The sequence below is a fragment of the Cimex lectularius genome, unplaced genomic scaffold (assembly GCF_000648675.2).
Source record: "Cimex lectularius strain Harlan isolate CLEC.00 unplaced genomic scaffold, Clec_2.1 scaffold41, whole genome shotgun sequence".
In the NCBI taxonomy this organism is placed as follows: Eukaryota; Metazoa; Arthropoda; class Insecta; order Hemiptera; family Cimicidae; genus Cimex; species Cimex lectularius.
Genome location: NW_019393011.1, coordinates 2,372,012 through 2,392,465, shown reverse-complemented (window position 1 = coordinate 2,392,465; position 20,454 = coordinate 2,372,012). Strand labels below are relative to the sequence as shown.

Sequence of the window (20,454 nt, the reverse complement as noted above, 5' to 3'; positions counted from 1 at the left end):
TTTGCGACTACTCTTCCAAGTTAATAATTTCAATCTTTAACGCTTAAATGATCTTCTATTAATGAATTACCTATTTTACTTCAACTTAGAAAATGTATTTTCTCAATCTCTCTCAAAACTATATGTTTTTTCTTAACTTCATGCCGTTCGAAATTGCAATAAAAATTGATAAATGGTATTTGGTTTTCATAAACTATCAATTTTACAATGGTAATAACAAACATATGCATATGTTACTGTGTTTAATATACTGTTGACTTTCGTTTCGTTGGAATAAATAACACATTTGATTCTTTTGGGCATCGAAAGAAATAATTTTGACCCTTGTTAGCCTATCTCCTCATCTAAGAAAGGACTTCGTCTTTTCCTATGTGTATTTTTGGAAAAGTCTTGGCTTTAAAAAAAAAAATAAATAAAATAAATAAAACTGATGTAAGGTTTTTTCCTCTACCTTTTAATGATAGTTACTGTCTCTCAATGGCATTCTTACAGCAGAAACGACTATTTGATGATCTTGTTCATGTTGTCCAGGACTTGTGGGAGTTTAACATGGGATCGATTTTTTAAAACTACCCGCTTCCCGCTCAGTGCGGTCAATAAGTAGTGAAGGCCTCTCAGATTTTTAATTATACTATAATATATGTTTTATAATAGCCTGAACTTGAATGTTGGTACTGTACTTGTAAACACTTTTTTTTCTTTTTGTGCCGGTTTTGCGGTAAGAAAAATTAATCTTACACGAGTTTTGATTGATGTTACGCCTGCGATCAATTTGGATAATACTATAAAGCAGAGAGAACTCCCCTGCCTCGAAAATCACTAAGAATAAATGTTTACATCGGTGTATATTTATATGATAGGATAAAAAATAAATAAAAAAGTCACCGGGGGTTATAGCAACGAGGGGAGCAATAAAAACATTTTGTGTCACTGTTTTTGGTACACTTTCGAAACCCTGCAATATACAAATACTGTTTAAATTTTTTGTTTTAATATTTTATTCATGGAATTATTCCTTCATGTTTCTTGTAACTAACTGTAAAACTGTAAAAACAGAATTTAAGAAAACTTTGGAAGACACTATATGTACCCCAAAATCTGTATATCGGCTTTTACATAAAAGAGCACCATCCCCATTTCATTCATTTGGAAATTTTTTATATAAATACAATATTAACTCGCTGGTAGATTGGAAACAGAAAAAACCCATTAAAATGTGAACAAACATTTATAAAATTGTCCAAAAAATAAAAATATTCCATAAACTTGTCCGGTTACAATTCCACTATCAGGAGAAGAAGTGGAAAACGAAGATATTCTGCAAATAAAATCAACTTTTCCTCCCTTTTAATGTTTTAAGTCGTTATTCGTTATATTGGCAATATGAAGAAAAATAATCACAACTGCGGACTAATTTTTCTATAACTAGAATAGTTAAAGTAACCAAAGTATCCAGAAGACACTAAAAAAACAATTTTTTGAAAATAGAAAGAACTTGCCTATATTACAACAAACATGCTATTTATGATTAGTTTCATCTATCTGGACATATTCATAAAGATTGCTGTTCTTCAACCCGTTATTTTAAGTTTTCATTTGTGCATCGTTTTATTTGATTTTAGTGAAGCCCCTCGATGTTGTTTCTTATTTATTTTCATCCATTTTATATGACTATATTTGGGACCTCGTTTATTTCATTAGTGACCTCCTTCTTAAAGTTACACCCCTTTTGTCGTCACACTCTGTTTTTTAGCCTCCTATCCTCCTCGCTTTCGTTCTTTAGTTAGGAAATTAAGCTTGATGAAGCACGCAAGAGGACGACCGACGTCTGATGATAGGAACGGGGGTTTTGCCCCAAGCACTGCAGCCTTCGGGCTTACTGATTTTTTCCTAGTTCCTTAGTTCAGTTCAATTGACTAGATCGTTCTTTTAAGTCATTGACTTCTGGTCTATGACCCTGGTCTTCTTGGTACCTTTAACCTTAGTTATGTCTCCATTTACTCGGACTATTTTCATCGCATTCGAAGATGATATGGGTGGGAATTTCTTTCCCGTCATTACACAACCGTTATCATATATAGGTTTAACATTTATATATAGGTTATCATTGAATACACCCATGACGTGTAGGTTTACTCAGAAGCCAGTGACTGGTATATAGTCATATCCATCACCTGAGAACTCTCTAATTGAAACAATGTGTTTGCCCATCTTAGGGTTATTTATCAATGAATTTACTGAGTTTGGGACCTCTAGAGGGCAGCATCAGAGGTAACTAGCATCCTTCGAATTCGTCTTTGATGTAAAATCCTCTATTTTTTAACTCTATATATTTTTGGAAATACCATGGAGCAACATTAAAAGGAAGCAGTATCAAATTTAATATAACAAAACGTGCTTATAATTATAAATAATTATTAATTAGTAGTCTAATCGATGATTTTGCTACGATACCGAAGTGTTCTTGAAATGATCTTCGTCACTAGTTAACATTGCCTTTAGACATAGTTAAGATTTGCAGTTTATGATCAATCAAAGATCCCACAAGCAAGAAGATTCAGGTTGATAATTAAAAGTGAAAATCGTACTCTTTCACTACAGGGTTAACAAAGCTTCCAACTTTTGAACAATTAAGGAAAAAGGTGAATGGATCCTCCATTGTCCATGACTCAGTGTGAAGTCAAGGACCTGAACGGTCGAACGGCCAGAGAAATCAACACGATATATTTTAAAAGCAACAATCATCAACTGTCAAAAACAATAACATGTGATTGTTAAAAGCCTTGCCGACTATAATAAATAAAATGTTAAAAATATCAACCTTCAAACGATTTTGCGATTAAAAGCCAATTTCAATAACACTGTCTTATTTAGTTCTTATCAAACATTTGTTGTTTACTTCGACCCAAGCGCATCGCCCCTTTTATTACTGGTCCTTTTTTAATTTTATTTTGCTAGAATATAATTAAAACGTCAGGGAGTGTTGTAGAAGTTGTAGAAAACCTATTCCCATTAAAGTTCATTTTATGTATTATTAAATAAAAGATTGTGTCACTAGATAGAGAAAGTTTGGTTGGCCATGTTCCCGGTATTTTAATTTTAAATTATACATGTACATATGTAAGGTATTGGTTGAGATAAAAAGTCAGTGTCACGAGCGGGATTCGAACCCACGACCTTCGGCTAAATGCGTCGCTGCTCTACCACTTGAGCTATCGTGACTTTGATTCACTCGGACACCAACTTCCCACCTCACCCCACCTTTCGAATTTTCCCTCCTTTTTGCCATTTTTATCTTAACCAATACCTTACATAAAGATTAATTAATTGGAAAAAAACTTATTTGGTCAATTGGACCACGAACTCTAATGAATTATACATTACAGTGATTTTTGTAAAATACTGTCAAATAACATAGAAAAATAAGCAAAATTCTGCTTTTTTTAATAAAGCTGCTACAATAAACTAGTGTCGATTTATCACAAGGATAGCTCTGCGGAAAGAAGACAGGTGGACAATATAAATTCATTTTTAAAATTTGTTTTATCTGCTGTGTCTGGATAATAAGTTGCCGGTCGAATTGTTAGAAAGATAACAAAGTTCTTTTTCGCCAGGAAAAACGAGAAAAGCCGAATGATTACCAAGTTAAAAATGTAACGTGGTGGAATGGAAATTTCCCCAAAATGTTGACTTAATAATTTAACAGTATAGACGTTACGAATTAATTTTATTGGATGTTGCGAATGAAAAACGGCCTGCCAGTGGTTGCAGAAGAATAAAATAGCATGATGATTCTCACAGCTTTCCTGGTAATGTCATCGCATGTAAAATAGCCATTTCCTCAGACAATTTAACATTTTTGAACTTGTCTGCAATGTAACGTCGATACCGTCTTATTGCCGCAACTTGCCAAAATTGAGCAATCCTAATAAAAACATATATGCAATTATTATTAATATTATCTAATGATTTAACAGTTTTATAAGTCCATTAACATTTTAGTGGTCAATTGACCAACTTATTTCTTTCAATTAATTATTCTTTTTATGTAAGGTCTTGGTTGAGATAAAAAAGTCAGTGTCACGAGAGGGATTTGAACCCACGACCTTCGGTTAAATACGCCGCTGCTCTACCACTTGAGATATCGTGAGTTCGATCCTCTCGGACACCAACTCTCCTTCTCAACCTACAACAGTTCGAATTTTCCCTCTTTTTGCCATTTTCGTGTAACCATGGTTGGATATGTATCTCAACCAAGACCTTACATAAAAAGAATAATTGAAAGAAGTAACTTAGTCAATTGACCACCAAAATGGATTAATATTTAATAAGTACAAGAAGTATCATTTCACTAAACAGCTCCCCGTGGCCACTCCATAAGTCGCTGATAATCCAATCTTGATTACACGACATTTGAAAATGCCAAATAAATTCTTTACTAAAGAAATCTAAGAACGGAACGGTCCATTTCACCAGTTTTAATCTTAAATGTAAAAATGTAAAAGAAATACGTGGCTTTTTGGAAATGGAATTCCAGTTTCTTTCGGGTAACTTTTCATGTTGGACATGTGACTGAAACTCTCTTCGGCATGGACGTGCTTACCTCACAAACTAAACTGCGCAAAAATTATTAGTGATATTTGAAATTTATACTTATTCTGTTGTTTTAATTAAATTAACAAATATCGTCTTGTTAGTTGGATAAAGCAAAGTAAAAAATACAAACCAAAAACAAACAAAAATTTGAATTTACTGAATAGTAAATAGGAAGAGGAAGAATAGTAAACATGAAGATTACTCATTTTGTAAACAAACACCTTTTTTAGTCTTTTCTCTATTTTAATCCGCCCCTTTGAGACGACCTGCAGCAATAGCCCAACCCAGCATATCAGTAGAATATCGTGGCCTGGTAGTGAACTTCAGCGCATTGCGACGCTAAGGGAGTACAGAAATATCGTTATTGCTGCAAGACGGAACCCTTTTCATAGTGCCCGCCAGATCCTAAATAAAGTACAATATGTTTTGGCAAGGTCTTTATCAACACAGACGATTCATAATCATTTGTGGGAAGAACTCACCTCGTATGCCCCTTTGAGACGACCTGTAGCAACAACCCACCACCAGCGACTCAGAATATGGTGCAGCGAGCGCCTAGAAGAGAACACCAATCGGAGTGCTGTTATGTTTCCTGAAGATTAGCGTTTCTGTCTGTGTAGTGATAGCAGAAGATACTGGAACTCACAGACAGAAACGCGACTCATCAGTAAACATAACAGCATCCCAATTGGTATTTTCTTCTAGGCGCTTACGCACCATATTCTGTGTTGCTGGTGCCGGGCTATTGCTGCAGGTCGTCTCAAAGGGGCATACGAGATGAGTTCTTCCCACAAATGATTATGAATCGTCTGAGTTGATAAAGACCTTGCCAAAACATATTGTACTTTATTTAGGATCTGGCGGGCACTATGAAAAGGGTTCCTGCAGCAATGGTCCTCCCTTAGCGTCGGAGTGCGCTGATCTACTATCCACTACCAGGCCTCCTATTGACTTCCAGTCTCTCGGAATCGGGCTAAAAACCGGAAGACCACGCACTGAGAAACGCCAACTGCGATATCCACTTGCCGGTGACCTCGATGACTCATTCTCACAGTAGTTCAAGATGATGTCTTTCCATAGTTAAAGAGAATACAACGTGATTAAAATGGTGAAAAGACGAGAAAAGGTGTTTGTTTACAAAATGAGTAATCTTTATATTTACTATTTTTAACTAAATCCGTTATTAAAAATGAGTATTAACAAATTTTTGTTTTTGAGTTGTATTTTCTATTGTTTATCCAACTGACGAGAATATATCGGTTAATTTAATTAAAGTGAATAGAATTAGAATAAATTACAAATATCCCTATTTATTTTTGCGCAGTTTATGTTGGCCGGACGTTTGTCTTCAGTTTACCACAACTCTTCCGGCCAGATTAGTTATCGAAACAAACTGACTTGAATTTTCTGTTTTTAGCTGAATAAATAGTTTTAAATGCATTTTTTATCAATCCAATACATATACATATAATCCACCAGAATTTGCACTATTTACATGTTATATTATATTTTTTTAAACTGAACTTGGTTAGCTTGAAATATTTCATTATAGCACATGTATAGTTTTTGTTGTGTTGCATTAGTTTTTAAACTTTTAAATCATCAATTGTTTTTCCATTTCTTCTTCTTTTTCAGCTTTACTAATGACAAAGGTTTGTTATTCTCGTCAGGGAGTAAAGAGCGGATGCCCCAAACCAGACTTTCCTCAATTGACAAAACGTAGCAAGAAGTGGAATACAATAGTACTATGAGTAATACATGTCTAAGAGGATCTGGCGGAATCTGAAATTACTGACACGTAAAATATCCGAGCAGTCCGATTGTTCTTTATTCCGTTCGTTGGAGGCAGTTAAAAAAACGTCGAAGGAGAAGCTGCGCGGTCAAAAGGGGCGGTAAGTCTGCTTAGAACTTAATTTTTCAATTCGTAAGTCTCCTACTTCAAAATCACCCTTACCAAATTTTCACCCTTGTATCCAAAAAAAAAATGGTTCAAAAATCCTGTAAGATTTCCTTTTTGAAACATTTCACTTGTAAGTGAAGTATTTTTTTGTATTGAATGTTTGTAAAGTGCCATGAATATGTCTTACAAATAAACTAAGGTGATTGATTACGAAAAATATTTGTACTTGAGATAACAATTGACTTTAACTTGAACTTTACACATGTTTTTTGCTGTTAATGTGCAATTGATTTTTTTCAAATTGTGTTTATCAATAAAAAATGACTTTATTAAGGCGAATCTGTATTTTTGCTCACTTGATTTGTCAAGGGGGACAAAATTGAATTCCAAATTACATTGTTATTATCGAAATATACTGTATGTTAAAGATATTTGTGAAAAATTTACTGAATTCACGAGAAATATAGTAAATTTTTTAAAGGGATGAACATTTTTGACAAAGATTATACAGGGGTAGTTTAAAGTAGTCATTCTTCTAATTGTTTTGACATTTTTAAATCTTTATGTATATTGATCATTGTGTGACCCCAAATTGTGATTCACAATAAAAACTTAAGGTACAGTTTCTGAAAACATGAATATTGAAACTTGGTAAATTAGTAAATATTAAATTAGAAGTAGAATTTTTTTTTAGGCAGAAATTTTATTTTTTGATTGGCCAATTTTCGTACGTACTCTTACAAATAATAGTTTACACATAAAACAATAAAATATTAGACAATAGATATTTATATTTATATACTCAATGTAATATAACATTTATTTGATATAATAATATATTAGATAATATCTTTGCAGAAACAAATAATATTAGGTAAAATTAACGAAGTTTTATCTATTGAACTTTTTAGTAAGTCGTTATTGATCCTGCCAAATTCCCCCAATAAATTATTCTCTAAATTGTAATCAGTCGAATCCAATTATGGTTTTTTAATCTAAAGGAGTAATTAACATAATTTTTTTTAAAACGAGGTTCGCATCAGCGAAGGTTATATCAACCCTCGTGGTGCCGGTGTTTTTGAAAATTAACATAATTAAAATTGTTCTAATGGAAATATGTGCAAATTAATTATTAACTTAAAAAAGAACAAAACTGTATTTCCAATTCGTTTTAAGAAATTTGGATTATTTTGAAATATATTATAGTCATAAATGTAGATTTTAATTCTACATATATGTATACCAATTTTAAATTTTTAAATGAAAAATCGTATTTATTAACCACAATGTCATTATTTTTGATAAACGGGGTTAATAATAATGTGTCAGTCGAAGATTATTCAGAAATGTGTAGAGATTAGTGACCGTTAATCGATAGTTATTCAGAAATCGTGTGATGCGGTCTGGTGTGATGTAGGTTTCAGAAAAACATTTTCTTTATCGTGCCAACGTTTCGATCTTTATTTAGATCATCTTCAGGGCCTGGGATTTACAAACATTGTTTAAATTTAACAAAAATATGTAGGTTTCAGAAAAACATTTTCTTTATCGTGCCAACGTTTCGATCTTTATTGAGATCATCTTCAGGGCCTGGGATTTACAAACATTGTTTAAATTTAACAAAAACATGTAGGATGTGGAAAAAAGTGATTTTATACAATGCAAAATATATTTTTTATATTCAATCAAAGTATTTCTACTCACTCAAAGTGTTTGTTTTCTGTGTAATTGTGCCATTCTTGCGTGTCGTGTCGAGAGTGCCAGTGAGATTTTGCTATTTTGTGTTTATATACGTTGGATTTTGAAGGGGTGGGGAAGGAAGTCGGTATAGAAAAGACATTTTTTTATAAGGCGTCGGCTTCTTTGAGGTGAAAAGAGACGACGAAGGGAAAAAACGTTGGTAATGGTTCGGCCAGACTATCCTTTCGGGATTAATAGGAAAAGGAAAGCTAAATTGTTGGACAATTAGACTATGTGAAAAATATTTGATGTGTGGAATGCAATGTGATGATATAGGTATGTTATCTACATTGAATTTGATTACTGATATCGGCGTAGGTGCGACTGAGTTTACATGTATCTGTTCTGTAATTGATGCTGTATGTAAAAAAATATTAAATAAATAAAGATAAATTAAAAAATATAAGAAAATAAATAGTTTGGTTTGTCTTTCATTTTATTTATTTGGTATTAAATCGTTCTGCTTTAGTCATTCTTTTGAGCTGTTGTTCTCAGAGAGCTGTTTTATATATTTGTATTTGTTGTTGTTGTTGTTGTCTTAAGGGAACCTGTTCGTAATAAAAAATACCTGGACCCAATAGAGTTTCTCTTTCTTTCATTCTTTCTTTCTCTCCCTACTTCTCATTTTTGTAAAAAATCGCATATTTAAAATTATACATCAAAATTTGTGATTTCTCAATTTAAATAGAAGATTAACATATTGTGTAGTAACTTTGATTGATATAATTAAAACTGGTGTGAATCTGTGACGTTTCGGTTGATTTGTGAGTGGATCTTTTTTATTGACGTAGTCTTGTTGTATAAATAAAAAATAAATAAAAAGCAAACATTGGCCAAAAAGCATAATTAGGTTAAAAGGATTATTAAATTTGGGTTGATGCTTAATTATGAAAGGTAACATTCATATTTAAGTATTAAAATTATAAATTATAAAAACGTTAATATTTAAATTATAATTAAGTCTTATTATAAAAGACGATAAAAGCCTTTTGTGTACTTTATTTTTCGTCTTATTTTAAATGTAAATATTTTTAAAAGGCGAGTTTAAATGTTTCGCCAGTATAATGATAGTTGTAAACTTCATCAATGTATATTGAGTAGAAAAATATGTATTGACGCTTGCAATATATAAAACGAATTTGCTCTGATATTATCCAGAAAATGTGCTGTGTTTGTCGGAATATTCTTTCGCATGTCTCGAAGCCCACTCCCACCGTCATTTATCTTCCGTTTTTTCCCCTCCGGTATATTTCTCGTTGCGAGGCCGATGTTGGTAGCAGTGAAAAGGGTTCACTGAAAACTATGTGTTCTGCTCAGTTCACGATCGGAAGTCGATCTCTCCGCTCCTCAACGTCAGGAGCGTAATGCCGCGTCAAGTTCAAGTTTCAGGATACCCATGCTAGTTGTTCCTACACTGTCTGTGAGGTGTTCCTCCAAGTCCTATCCGAAACTGAGGTAATCTCGATTGTGTCAAAATATCGGAAAAGTTCGAGTTTTTGTACCAAAGAAGTTTTTGTTTCAAAAAATTATATTCAAATGTCAAAGTTTAAAACAATTGAAATAATCCAAAAACTTCGAACTCTTCTGTGAATCTATCTGCCAACTGATTTAACTTAAGGTTTTTTAAAATTATTTTGCTTATGAATTCAAATCCATTTTATTTCTTCTTATTATTATATTTAAAAAGATTGTTAAGGCAATAAAAATTTACCATAATTATTATTTATTATTTACTTAGTTTATTTAGATATACGGGCATCCTCCATAGTTCGTCCCTTCCGTGGTACGGTTTTTAGCATACACAAAATTTTTCCAAACTTTCACGCACACTTAAAATTAATCCGTGCCTAGGGAAAAGTTCGTGATTGGGTTCAACAAACGAGAATCACGGTTTTCGTCTAGTTATCACACTTTCCCGATCGTAAAATGCATGTTATTCAAGGTGATCGAGAGCGAACGGTCTTTCGGCAGCACCTTTCCTCCTCTCTCCCTCTTTCTTTGGCTCTTGGGTGCAATAACAGGATCCGCTGCTCCGCCAGACAGAAGAGATTGCCGAGGGAACCATTTAAAGGAAACAGAGCACCTCAGCATTTTTTATTTCGAAATTGCAGCCTTTGCAATTCGCCCTGTCGTACTGAAACGTTTTTCTCAAACATGTTAAAATCTTGGACTCGGACCTTACCCTTAATTTCAACTTAAGTTAAAATATAGACAATTAGCTTGTTTAGCGTATCGTTTGACAGTTTTGAAATAAGCAAAACCGATAATAAACCCAAATGACAACTGCTTTTCACAGCTCAATCCTCACAGCTTTGGTTTATCAACAAACAAGTTTCTTCTTTAATAAACGTTCTGACGTTGAAAGAAGTTTAAATCATAATAAAATAATAATCAAATAAAAACCGTAGGATTTTCTTTCTTAGACTTGGTTCTAACAGACTTAACTTTACTTTACTAATCAGCAGTAGTAAGTCCGGGAATTTACATTTCTTTTGCGATAGAACCCAACGCATTTTCTCTCTAATCTGCATGTTTTTAATATAAGTTCGTGATTTCGAAATAAGTACCGCTTAAGATAAAATTCTAGACGTTTTAGGAAACGAATTCATCAAAGACATAAATGTCAGCCAAATTTGTGCCAAAGGTGCCCACATGCTGCCTCGTAATCCGAGGCAAGCTGCAAAATCTTAATTTAGTTTTGCAATTATAAATCCAGCAATTTCCATTTTTTGACTATAGAACTAAAAAAGCTTTTTCCCTTTAATCTGTATTTTTTTGCACATATAAGTCAGTGAGTCCAAACTCATATACTTATAACAAAATTCTAAAAGTTTTAGCAAACTGAATCACAGTTAACATAAAATACTTTGTACCCAAGACAGTGTATAATAGCATAGCCTGATAATCCGAGGCAAAAGACAAAGTTTTAATTTTGCAACAATAAATCTACCAATTCTACTAATTTTAGCATGACGCGTCAAGTTAACTTGAAACTCATTTTTGGTTTTTTAACTATTTAATAAACAAAACAACACGCATAGTGTAAAAGTTAAACAGGAAGCATCAACTTGGATGTTCACACGTTTAAAGTCATGTTTCTCAACTTGAAAGGAAAGACTGATAAGTTGCACTGAAGTTTCGTTTTGAACGTCAAACTAAAATTGAACAACAAAAGTTGAATCATGAGAACGCGCCTTTAACTTATAGATCTTTTAAATGTAAATTAAGTTTTATTTTTATATTAAAATACGATCAAGGATGGCTAGTTATAAAAAAAACTTCTTTCTTTTTGTTTGTATTTGTACTGGTCATGTTTAATCTGTTTGTATATTCTGTAAACGTCTTGTCACTGATAATATTATAATAAAAAATTATAAATATTGAATGCTGATCATTAATCATTTTGTAGGTAATTAGGTATTACTTCTCTACATAATGGCAGAGACTTGAACAATATTAAATAAAATAAAAACATTTCTAATTTATTCCCGTTAATTTGTTTAGATTATAGCATATATAGTAAAAAAGTAATAAAATGCTTTAATTATCTCAGGATATACTATTGTATGGTGTTTGTCCAACCAAATATGTAAAAAATAATGATACAGCATATATTTTTATTTAATTTTATATATTTCGGGATGCTAGGATGATTGTTTGTCTTATTTGTTAACAATATTATAAGGATGTATCACTTTTTATTAAATTTGAGAAATTTGAGTTTTGATTTTAAAGTTTTGTTGTACAATATTTGACATCCTTGTTGATTTTAAAATTTATTTTTTTATAGTTTCTGACTATGGAATGTACATGTAAGTACATATTCCAAAAATATGTAAAATTAAATAAAAATATATACTGAAGCAAATTAAGTCGTCTCGTTATTACTTTTGATATCTTTGGCTGAAAATACTTCATGTAATAGTGAGCACTGAGAACCAGTAACAAACCATCACCAATTATCAGTTAAAAACCTAGATTTTTAAAATGACATTTTAAATACTCGTTACTTTTCATGTTTACATTGGACAAAATTGTCATGAAACTGTAAAACTAATGGTTCTTTTCTTACCTACAATAATGTGCTTACGTCGGGTTAGTCACGCTAGCAATTCTGGTTCTAATCCCCCCCCACCCCAAAAAAAGCCCATTTGTAAGCGTCGGGTTCGAATGCAGGGCCGCTGGATTCGAACCCGGGACCTTTACCTTACAGTGATGAGCGCCTTGTCGACGGCTAAACCGTTGCGGCCACCGACGCCCCCTTAGTTGTTAGGATTTTATTTGAGATTAATTTGGAAAAAAGTATTGCATCGGTGGGAAAATTTCTCAGACATACCATCGACATGACTGACACCACCATACAAAAATCATAGTGCATGTAGCACCTGCACGAAAGTATAAGTCATCTATATCACAAGATCATTTCATCAGCAATAACGAAAAATTCAACAATCCACACAAAATTCACCACGAACCATACAATAATTTTAAGTTTAAAATTGTTCCTTGACTTACGGAAAGGACGAAAATTCGATATTTAAAATCTGTTAACATAACGCATCTTTTTCAGAAGGATTAAACTTATTTATACCCAAAACAAAAATGTGTAACATCATTTACCCATTAAAACCACTACATAACATAAAAAAAAGATGTTTTCGTTTTTACTATCCTTCTTATTTATTCCATTGTGGATTATTTGTATTACACACATAAATAAAAATTCATCTTTAAAGAAACTACCTTTAAAAGATCTAAGAAAATATAGAGTAAAAAGAACATTGTGATCTTTCACGATCTTAGAACGATAAACCCCCCCCTCACATATAATAAAGTACACATGGAATATAACAAACAGACGGTATAAAAGTATAACGGACAAGTTGGTATGAAATGATTTAGAAAAAATGGGCAAATTATAATGTTAAATGATTTTTAATTTGATCTTTTCCGACCGTGGTCGTTTTGCCATCTTCTGTCGGTCTGTGTCCTTGTGCATGTGTATGTACTTTGAATAGGTCCTAATCGTGGATGATGTTGAAATGCATACAAATCAACATCGAAAAATAAAATCATTTTTCTATGTATTTCCTTAAAAACATATTTAACATGTCTAACTATGCTGTTGCGTTTAGAAGTATTTTCTTGACATGTTTCATGTCGTTTTCAGAGCTTCATTAAATCATTGAATGCTCTATTCTTATCAATTCCAAAAAAAAAAAAAAAAAATCACAAATCATGATAAACAACATTATTTTCCCTTTATGTATGTAATTATAAAATCGATTATCAAATTATAAATGTAAAAATGGACAATTAATGTATGGTAATGATGAAAAATTGATCGTGTAATTTTCCCCCCTCGTCGGTCCGCATCTTGCAAAAAATGAGTAACACTAAAGTTTGGCGTTCTTATCTCCCAACCTATGCAATAAATTACCAGCTGATTATGAAATTATAACTATTTACGAAAAGATAATACAATTTTTTACACATGACGACTAACGGTTGCGTGAGTCTGTTATTAATGACTACTCAATATTGATAAACGCTGTAAGGTTATTTACAAACAGTATTTTGGAAATATTCTGACGTTTATTCTCAGAAAAGTATTACTTACCTAAATCCTTAATTCTTACTATTTTGTAATATTCCATACTACATCTTTTAATTATTAAATTGCTTTTCTTTGTTGATTGATTTGTGTTGAAAATAAATAGAGCAAATGCAACTGAATATGTAAATTCATGTTTTTTCTAATGAGATATTGCTTATAAAAAACAGATTCAGAAAATCAAGAAAACACCAAGTTAATATTCCATTTTTCTTCTTTATTTTATAATTAAACAATATATTTTTACAAAAACAGAATTTATCTTATATTACTTATAAGTTGTAAAAATTGAAAGGATGAAAGAAAAGTATTACAATATTCTACTTTAACTATTCGACCTTCGTTTTCTTTTTTGATTAAAAATCAATCACACTATCAATTGTCTTAGTAAGAATTCGTCCTGATGGTTTGAGTTTTCTTTTACATTTTCATATAATAGTTTTCGGCCTCGTTTTGAAATTGGATTTATTAAAAATTATTATATAATAGTTGCAGATGGATACTGCTTATTGATGTGTTTTCCATGGAAACAGATTTTCTAAAAATACATCTAAACGCAAAAGGCTTTATGTAACGAGAAGTAAATAAGACATAGTAGAAATAGGGGCTCCTTGATAAGGTGCTAATATTAACGCATGGCCTAAACATTTCACACTGACAAAAAAGTGGCCAGCTCTTATTATAGATTTTTCAATTTATTTTTACTTCTACGATATTTTTGACATTGTATTGGTGAACTCTTCTTTGTCAATTAAAAATTTAAGTAATATATTTAATAGTTTAGGAGTGGTGTTGAAAGCAATTTGAGATTTTATAGAAAAGGAATTAAAACCGCTAGTATAAAAGAATCAACTACATATCAGTATATAAACTTGCTTTTTCAATATCAACGTTTTTTTTCACATCCTACATGTATTTGTAAAATTTAAACAGTGTTTATAAATTCCAGGCCCTGAAGATGATCTCGATAAAGATCGAAACGTTGGCACGATAGAGAAAATGTTTTTCTAAAACCTACGTCACACCAGACCGCATCTCACGATCTCCGAAAATAATATCAACTTCGTTTTGTCGTTTTTTTTGTTTTATGCAGAAGGAACCGGTCTTTTTTTAAGACGACTGGATATTAAACAATCACATTCTGATTACATAAGGGACGACCACGGTTTCTTATGGTTCTCTAAGATAATATGTAGCCTCCTACAAGGAAAACTTCGCTATGTACATTAGTTCAAGAGAAGTTCGAAGGTGTTTTTCATATGTTGTGTAATCGGGTAGTAAAATCGAATACTTAAATTTTTATCGATGAAAATAAAATAAGAAAAGACAAAAAATTCTACTTAAGGATCATCTAAGGAATTTATTTTGGTGAAGTTTAGTGATCATTTGATTACTATATTAAAAACTCTAAGGATAATGCTTTATTAACGCAATGGGGCTTAGATAAAAATAAAACAAATTCTGTATAATACATTTTAAATTTCAGAATTACAAAGTCGAAGCAAAATATTTTTTACTTAAATTTTTTATTACCCATAGCCGATTGAATTAAAATTTTAATAGTTCCGAAAAATTACTATATATAAATATATGCATAAATAAATGTAGATAAATCAACAATTGCCAAATAAAAACAATTAAACATCAATAGATATATATTAATAAATATAAATAAATAAATTCTTTCAATTAATTAATCTTTACGTAAGGTATTGGTTGAAATGAAAAAGTTAGTGTCACGAGCGGGATTCGAACCCACGACCTTCGGCTAAATACGCCGCTGCTCTACCACTTGAACTATCGTGTCTTCGATCCACTCGGGCACCAACTTCCCACTTCAACCTACCTTTCGAATTTTCCCGCTTTTTTGCCATTTTTCAAATGTGTAGGATTCACTTCTCGGCGACAAATGAAATGGCCACGGAGAGCTTTAATGAAGATATAGTTCGTTGTACTTATTAAATCCATTATATTTCGTGGTCCGCCTGACCAAATAACTTCTTTCAATTAATTAATCTTTATGTAAGGTATTGGTTGAAATGAAAAAGTTTAGTATCACGAGCGGGATTCGAACCCACGACCTTCGGCTAAATACGCCGCTGCTCTACCACTTCAGCTCTCGTGACTTCGACCCACTCAGACACCAACTTCCCATCTTCAACCAATACCTTACATAAAGATTAACTAATTGAAAAAAGTTACTTGGTCAATCGGACCACGAAATATAATGGATTTAATAAATATTAATATTCACACTAAGATATCATTCGACTTATTAATTCTTATACCTGTAATGTATCTAAGTCAAATGGATGCTTTGGATGATGGAGGATTTGCTATTGCTTGATACATCCTCTCCCTCTGAGGCATTTATTCTTCATAGAGCAATGTGCTGAAAATCTTCAACTTCATCGCATGTCATACAATTTGCCGTTGGTCTTTGCTTAATTTGGGGAGATGGCCCCACCTATACCGTGTTCGGTCCTAAGCCAGCCCGTTATTTCTCGTTCCAGTATACGCTGGACACCCGTCCATCTGCCACTATAGTTCTTCTTCGAGTAGCATTGATTTGAGGAGATTGGGCAATTTGTACGATTTTTTGTGTGAAGAATATTGATCCACCAAAATTTGTCGCAGACTTTTCTTTTTTTAATTTCAATTTTTTGCACTGCTATTGCGGTCTGAATAAGATACTACTTGTCAGCATTGAAAGTGCGTTAGCCATAGAAAATTTAACGCTTCCAAAAATGTTGTTAGACGTTGAAAAATCATGTGTAAAAGTAGAGAAAATTGGGCTTTTATTACAAAAACCGTGGTTTTCTTGTACAAACCCATTTAAAACGGCATATGTCTGGAACGGATTGAGAAAGAAATATGTGGTTGGTGGTCTGGTTTCACAGTCTTGAGTACTGTCATCTACTTGCAATACACCCTGTCTATGTATTAAAATAATACAAAAATTCCAATAGCCAATAACTTATAAAATAAATGTTATCTTATATAAATATAAAAATATATTAAAAAAGGAAAGATAAAGATAAATTACGGCAAAGTAAACAAAGTTTTTTATTTTAATAATAAAAAATAAATTAAAATGAATGAAACAGGGAAACAACGAAACCTTCAATGAAATAAGAGAAGAAAGAAAAGTTAAGTTAGATTAAAGATAGAAAGAATATATGTAAATTAAACTAAAAGTACACTTGGGAGTAGTAGTAATGTACAGATGCGATGCGCTGCGGTTGTGCGGGTCAGACCGTAGTAGGGTCCACTGATGCTGCGGTGCGGGAAATGTCGTTGTGCATCGAACGGTAGAAAACAACTGATTGTAGTGCGTCGGACTAATAATAATAATAACAACGCTGTATTGTTGAACTGAACTGAAATTATCGGATTCACAATACAAAACAAATTAAACAAAATATTACCGCCTGGAACGTCAAACTTTGAAACTTTAAAAACGGAGCGTGTGTTGTCTTCTTGACAGTTAAGCACCCAACTAGTGAAGTCACTTAACCAAAGGAAGAACAGTTTCTATGGCAATGCAAAATAGAAAAAAATCGCCATCATTCGCAGCTACCAAAAGAGTAAGCATTTGTTTTAAATTGTTTTACTACCTTCAGCAAACCACGATTTAATTTTGAGAGCGGGAAGAGGGATTGGTAGTATTATCTGTTTTCGTTTATTCATTATTACCATGTAGTCAGGGTGGACCTAAAGGCTTTAAAAGATGCCAAGTGAACCGGAGGTGCCCAGGGCCGGCTTTATAAAGTTACAGAAGTCACGAGCTTTGAAAGTAAAGTTAGGTCAGGATTCACTGGACGTTCTAAAAACAGCTGTGCTTCTGATCATCGAACAATACTCAACTTTCTGATGGATTAAAGTTCCCACACTGTTAACTGGCACTTGCGATGTGTTGAAATGCTTCCCAAGGGCTCCAGATGAAACCCTCATGATTATAACGCCGCGCCACGCACCCGGCGGACTGTGAAGCCTGTATGATTTTCATTTTTATCCAAAACAGAAACTGAGACTAATTATGAGTTTGTGAAAAAAATTGTGTCTGGTTTGATTTTTAACCCCTGTTGGTTCCTGATGTCCACGCTATGAATTATCAATCTATTCAGGTCTTCCGGTATTTTACAAACTTGAAAATTTTTGATCTGCAGCACAGTTCATGACTACATTTAAAACCGCTTTCAAAATTAATGAATGTAAATTAGAAAGTTTACTATAATTAGTGTTCTGCCCCGACCTCGCTCCTTCGGGCTATCACTTACGTCAGTTCATAGAAGGTAAACATTTATGTGGTTAAATTAAACTGTTTTGAGTCTTATTATTTTATCTTATGTTTTATCTCAATGTCTTTGTTTAAAATCGTATTATTTTGCAAATTTTTTATGTATATGATTGCCATATTATTTTCTCTTTTAAATGATAAATACGACGATAATTGTTTTCTATTAGCCATTTATAATCTATTTACTCGTTTGTCTAAATATCAAAGAGTAACAAGAAAGTTTCTTTGGGAGCAGAACAAATCGCAAAATGTAAACAATTAATTATTTTTCACTTTTTTCTCAATTGATAGGAATAAAGAACAAACGGTGATAATTGAATACACACAAAACATCGACGGTCCAAAAGATAAATATACTTTTTTCCCGGTTTATTTAAACAATGTTCTTCTTTTGGTTACATAAGTTTCTTGATCATATTATAAAATAAATTGACTAAATAATTATCAAAAATTTAATTACATATTTTACATTTACAAGATGCTGAAAATGGAATAAAAACCTTTTACACATATGTGTGGTGTTTAGTGACCGTTACTTAATGATTATTTGGAGATCGGGAGATGCGGCCTGGTGTGACGTGGGTTTAGAAAAACATTTTTTTTTATCGTCCCAACGTTTCAATCTTTATTGAGATCATCTTCAGGGTCTGGGATTTATAAACATTGTATAAATTCCAACAATTTGTAGCATTGTATAAATTCGTTTTTTTTCACATCCTACATATATTCGTAAAATTTAAACAATGTTTATAAATCCCGGGCCCTGAAGATGATCTCAATAAAGATCGGAACGTTGGCCCGATAAAGAAAATGTTTTTCTAAAACTACGTCACACCAGACGTTAAGATTTTTTAAATTATACAAATACATGTAGGATGTGAAAAAATATATTTATACAATGATAGAAATTTTATACTCAATCAAAGTATTTGTACTCACTCAAAGTGTTTGTTTTCTGTGTACACCTTGTGAGTACAAATACTTTGAGTCTAAAATTTCTGTCATTGTATTTTTTCACATCCTACATGTATTGGTACAATTTAAACATTTTTATAAATCCCAAGTCCTGAAGATGATCTCAATAAAGATTGAAACGTTGGCACGATAAAGAAAATGTTTTTCTAAACCTACGTCACATCAGACCGCATCTCACGATCTCCAAATAATGACTTTTATAGATAAATAATCCTAAACAAAAATTTTACGTTGACGAGCATTTACAATACAAATTTGACGTTAAACCAATTTTCCGTTTTGATCCATATGATAAATTTTAGAAAACTGTCAAATAAATTAATTCTGTTGCAGCTGACGGCATAGTCTTTCGATATTGGATTGCAAATTACATTTAATTTCAATCTGCCTGTTGACTGCATCAGTAAATTAGGTTCCTGATAGTAGAATTTGGACTCGGTCATAGTATAGTCATAAATACACTTGCAAGAAAGTGGAATGGTAAATTTGTAATAGCGTGCTCACTCTCTGACATTTAGATATCAACACGTTTTAACCTTGAATCAGAAATAAGAAAAAGGAAAGATTATCATCGCCACTCCAACCTATAATAGGACGAAAAGGGTTTTTCGGGGGGTGGTTAAACAATAGGGATATTTAAATATACATGTACCTTTTTTGAATTTTATGTAATGGTTTCGATCAATGCTGAAATCCAATTGAATTGAAGCTATTGCGAAAAGGATGAAAATTGCATAAAACTATATTACTTTTGATTAAAAAGCAAAATTAGACCGATTCAATTATCATTAATAATAAAAACAAAATCTTGACGGTTTTTAAACTACTACTATCTGATTTGCAGTTGATAATTTTTTATTGACTCACTTTATTAATATTATCTCATCTTTTTCCTGTGTTTTCCCCCAAAAAGTGTTTAAATAATGATAATTAAATTAGTGCGATTATCGTCTTGGTTTCCAATACGATCTTTATTTGAGGTCAAGGCCTGTCGCTCTTTTAAAAATCCAAGTGCACATTCTTTCAATTTGAATTGACTCCAAAGTGTTTTTGTTTTATTATATGATAAAAGCCGAAGGCCTAGTTAATCCAGGTCAAATACCGCTCAAAATTAAATTTTCTTTGGGCTGTTTTTTCCCTCAAATGGCCGTGAAGGAAAGGAGCGGAGAAGGTAACTAAATATAGGCCAGGGGTTAATAAATTTATCTTCTGTACTTCCTCTTTAACCGAAGATCTACTTTTCTTTCGACCCGTTTAAGGGATTAACTGAAACGAATTTCGCCGGTTTTCTTCTTCTCCCCTAAATTATAGGCCTATTTTTCTGCCTAA

General features: G+C 32.3%; 1 protein-coding gene across 8 annotated transcripts in view; it reads left to right on the top strand.

Annotated features, from left to right (window-relative positions):
- Positions 1 to 20,454, top strand: part of LOC106663865 (GRAM domain-containing protein 2B-like) — an 83,132-nt gene that overhangs the window by 6,784 nt on the left and 55,894 nt on the right. For 3 of the 8 annotated variants that reach the window (XM_014389060.2, XM_024229791.1, XM_014389061.2), the window contains one exon: positions 6,232 to 6,488. The exons of 1 other annotated variant lie outside the window; for it this stretch is intronic. In XM_014389060.2, the coding sequence (XP_014244546.1) occupies positions 6,355 to 6,488 (134 nt within the window). In that variant the 5' untranslated portion in view covers positions 6,232 to 6,354. Of the gene's footprint in view, positions 1 to 5,700; positions 5,723 to 6,231; positions 6,489 to 9,541; positions 9,692 to 20,454 lie in introns of those variants that run through there. 4 more of the 8 variants (XM_014389062.2, XM_024229792.1, XM_014389066.2 and 1 more) reach the window with 4 other exon arrangements.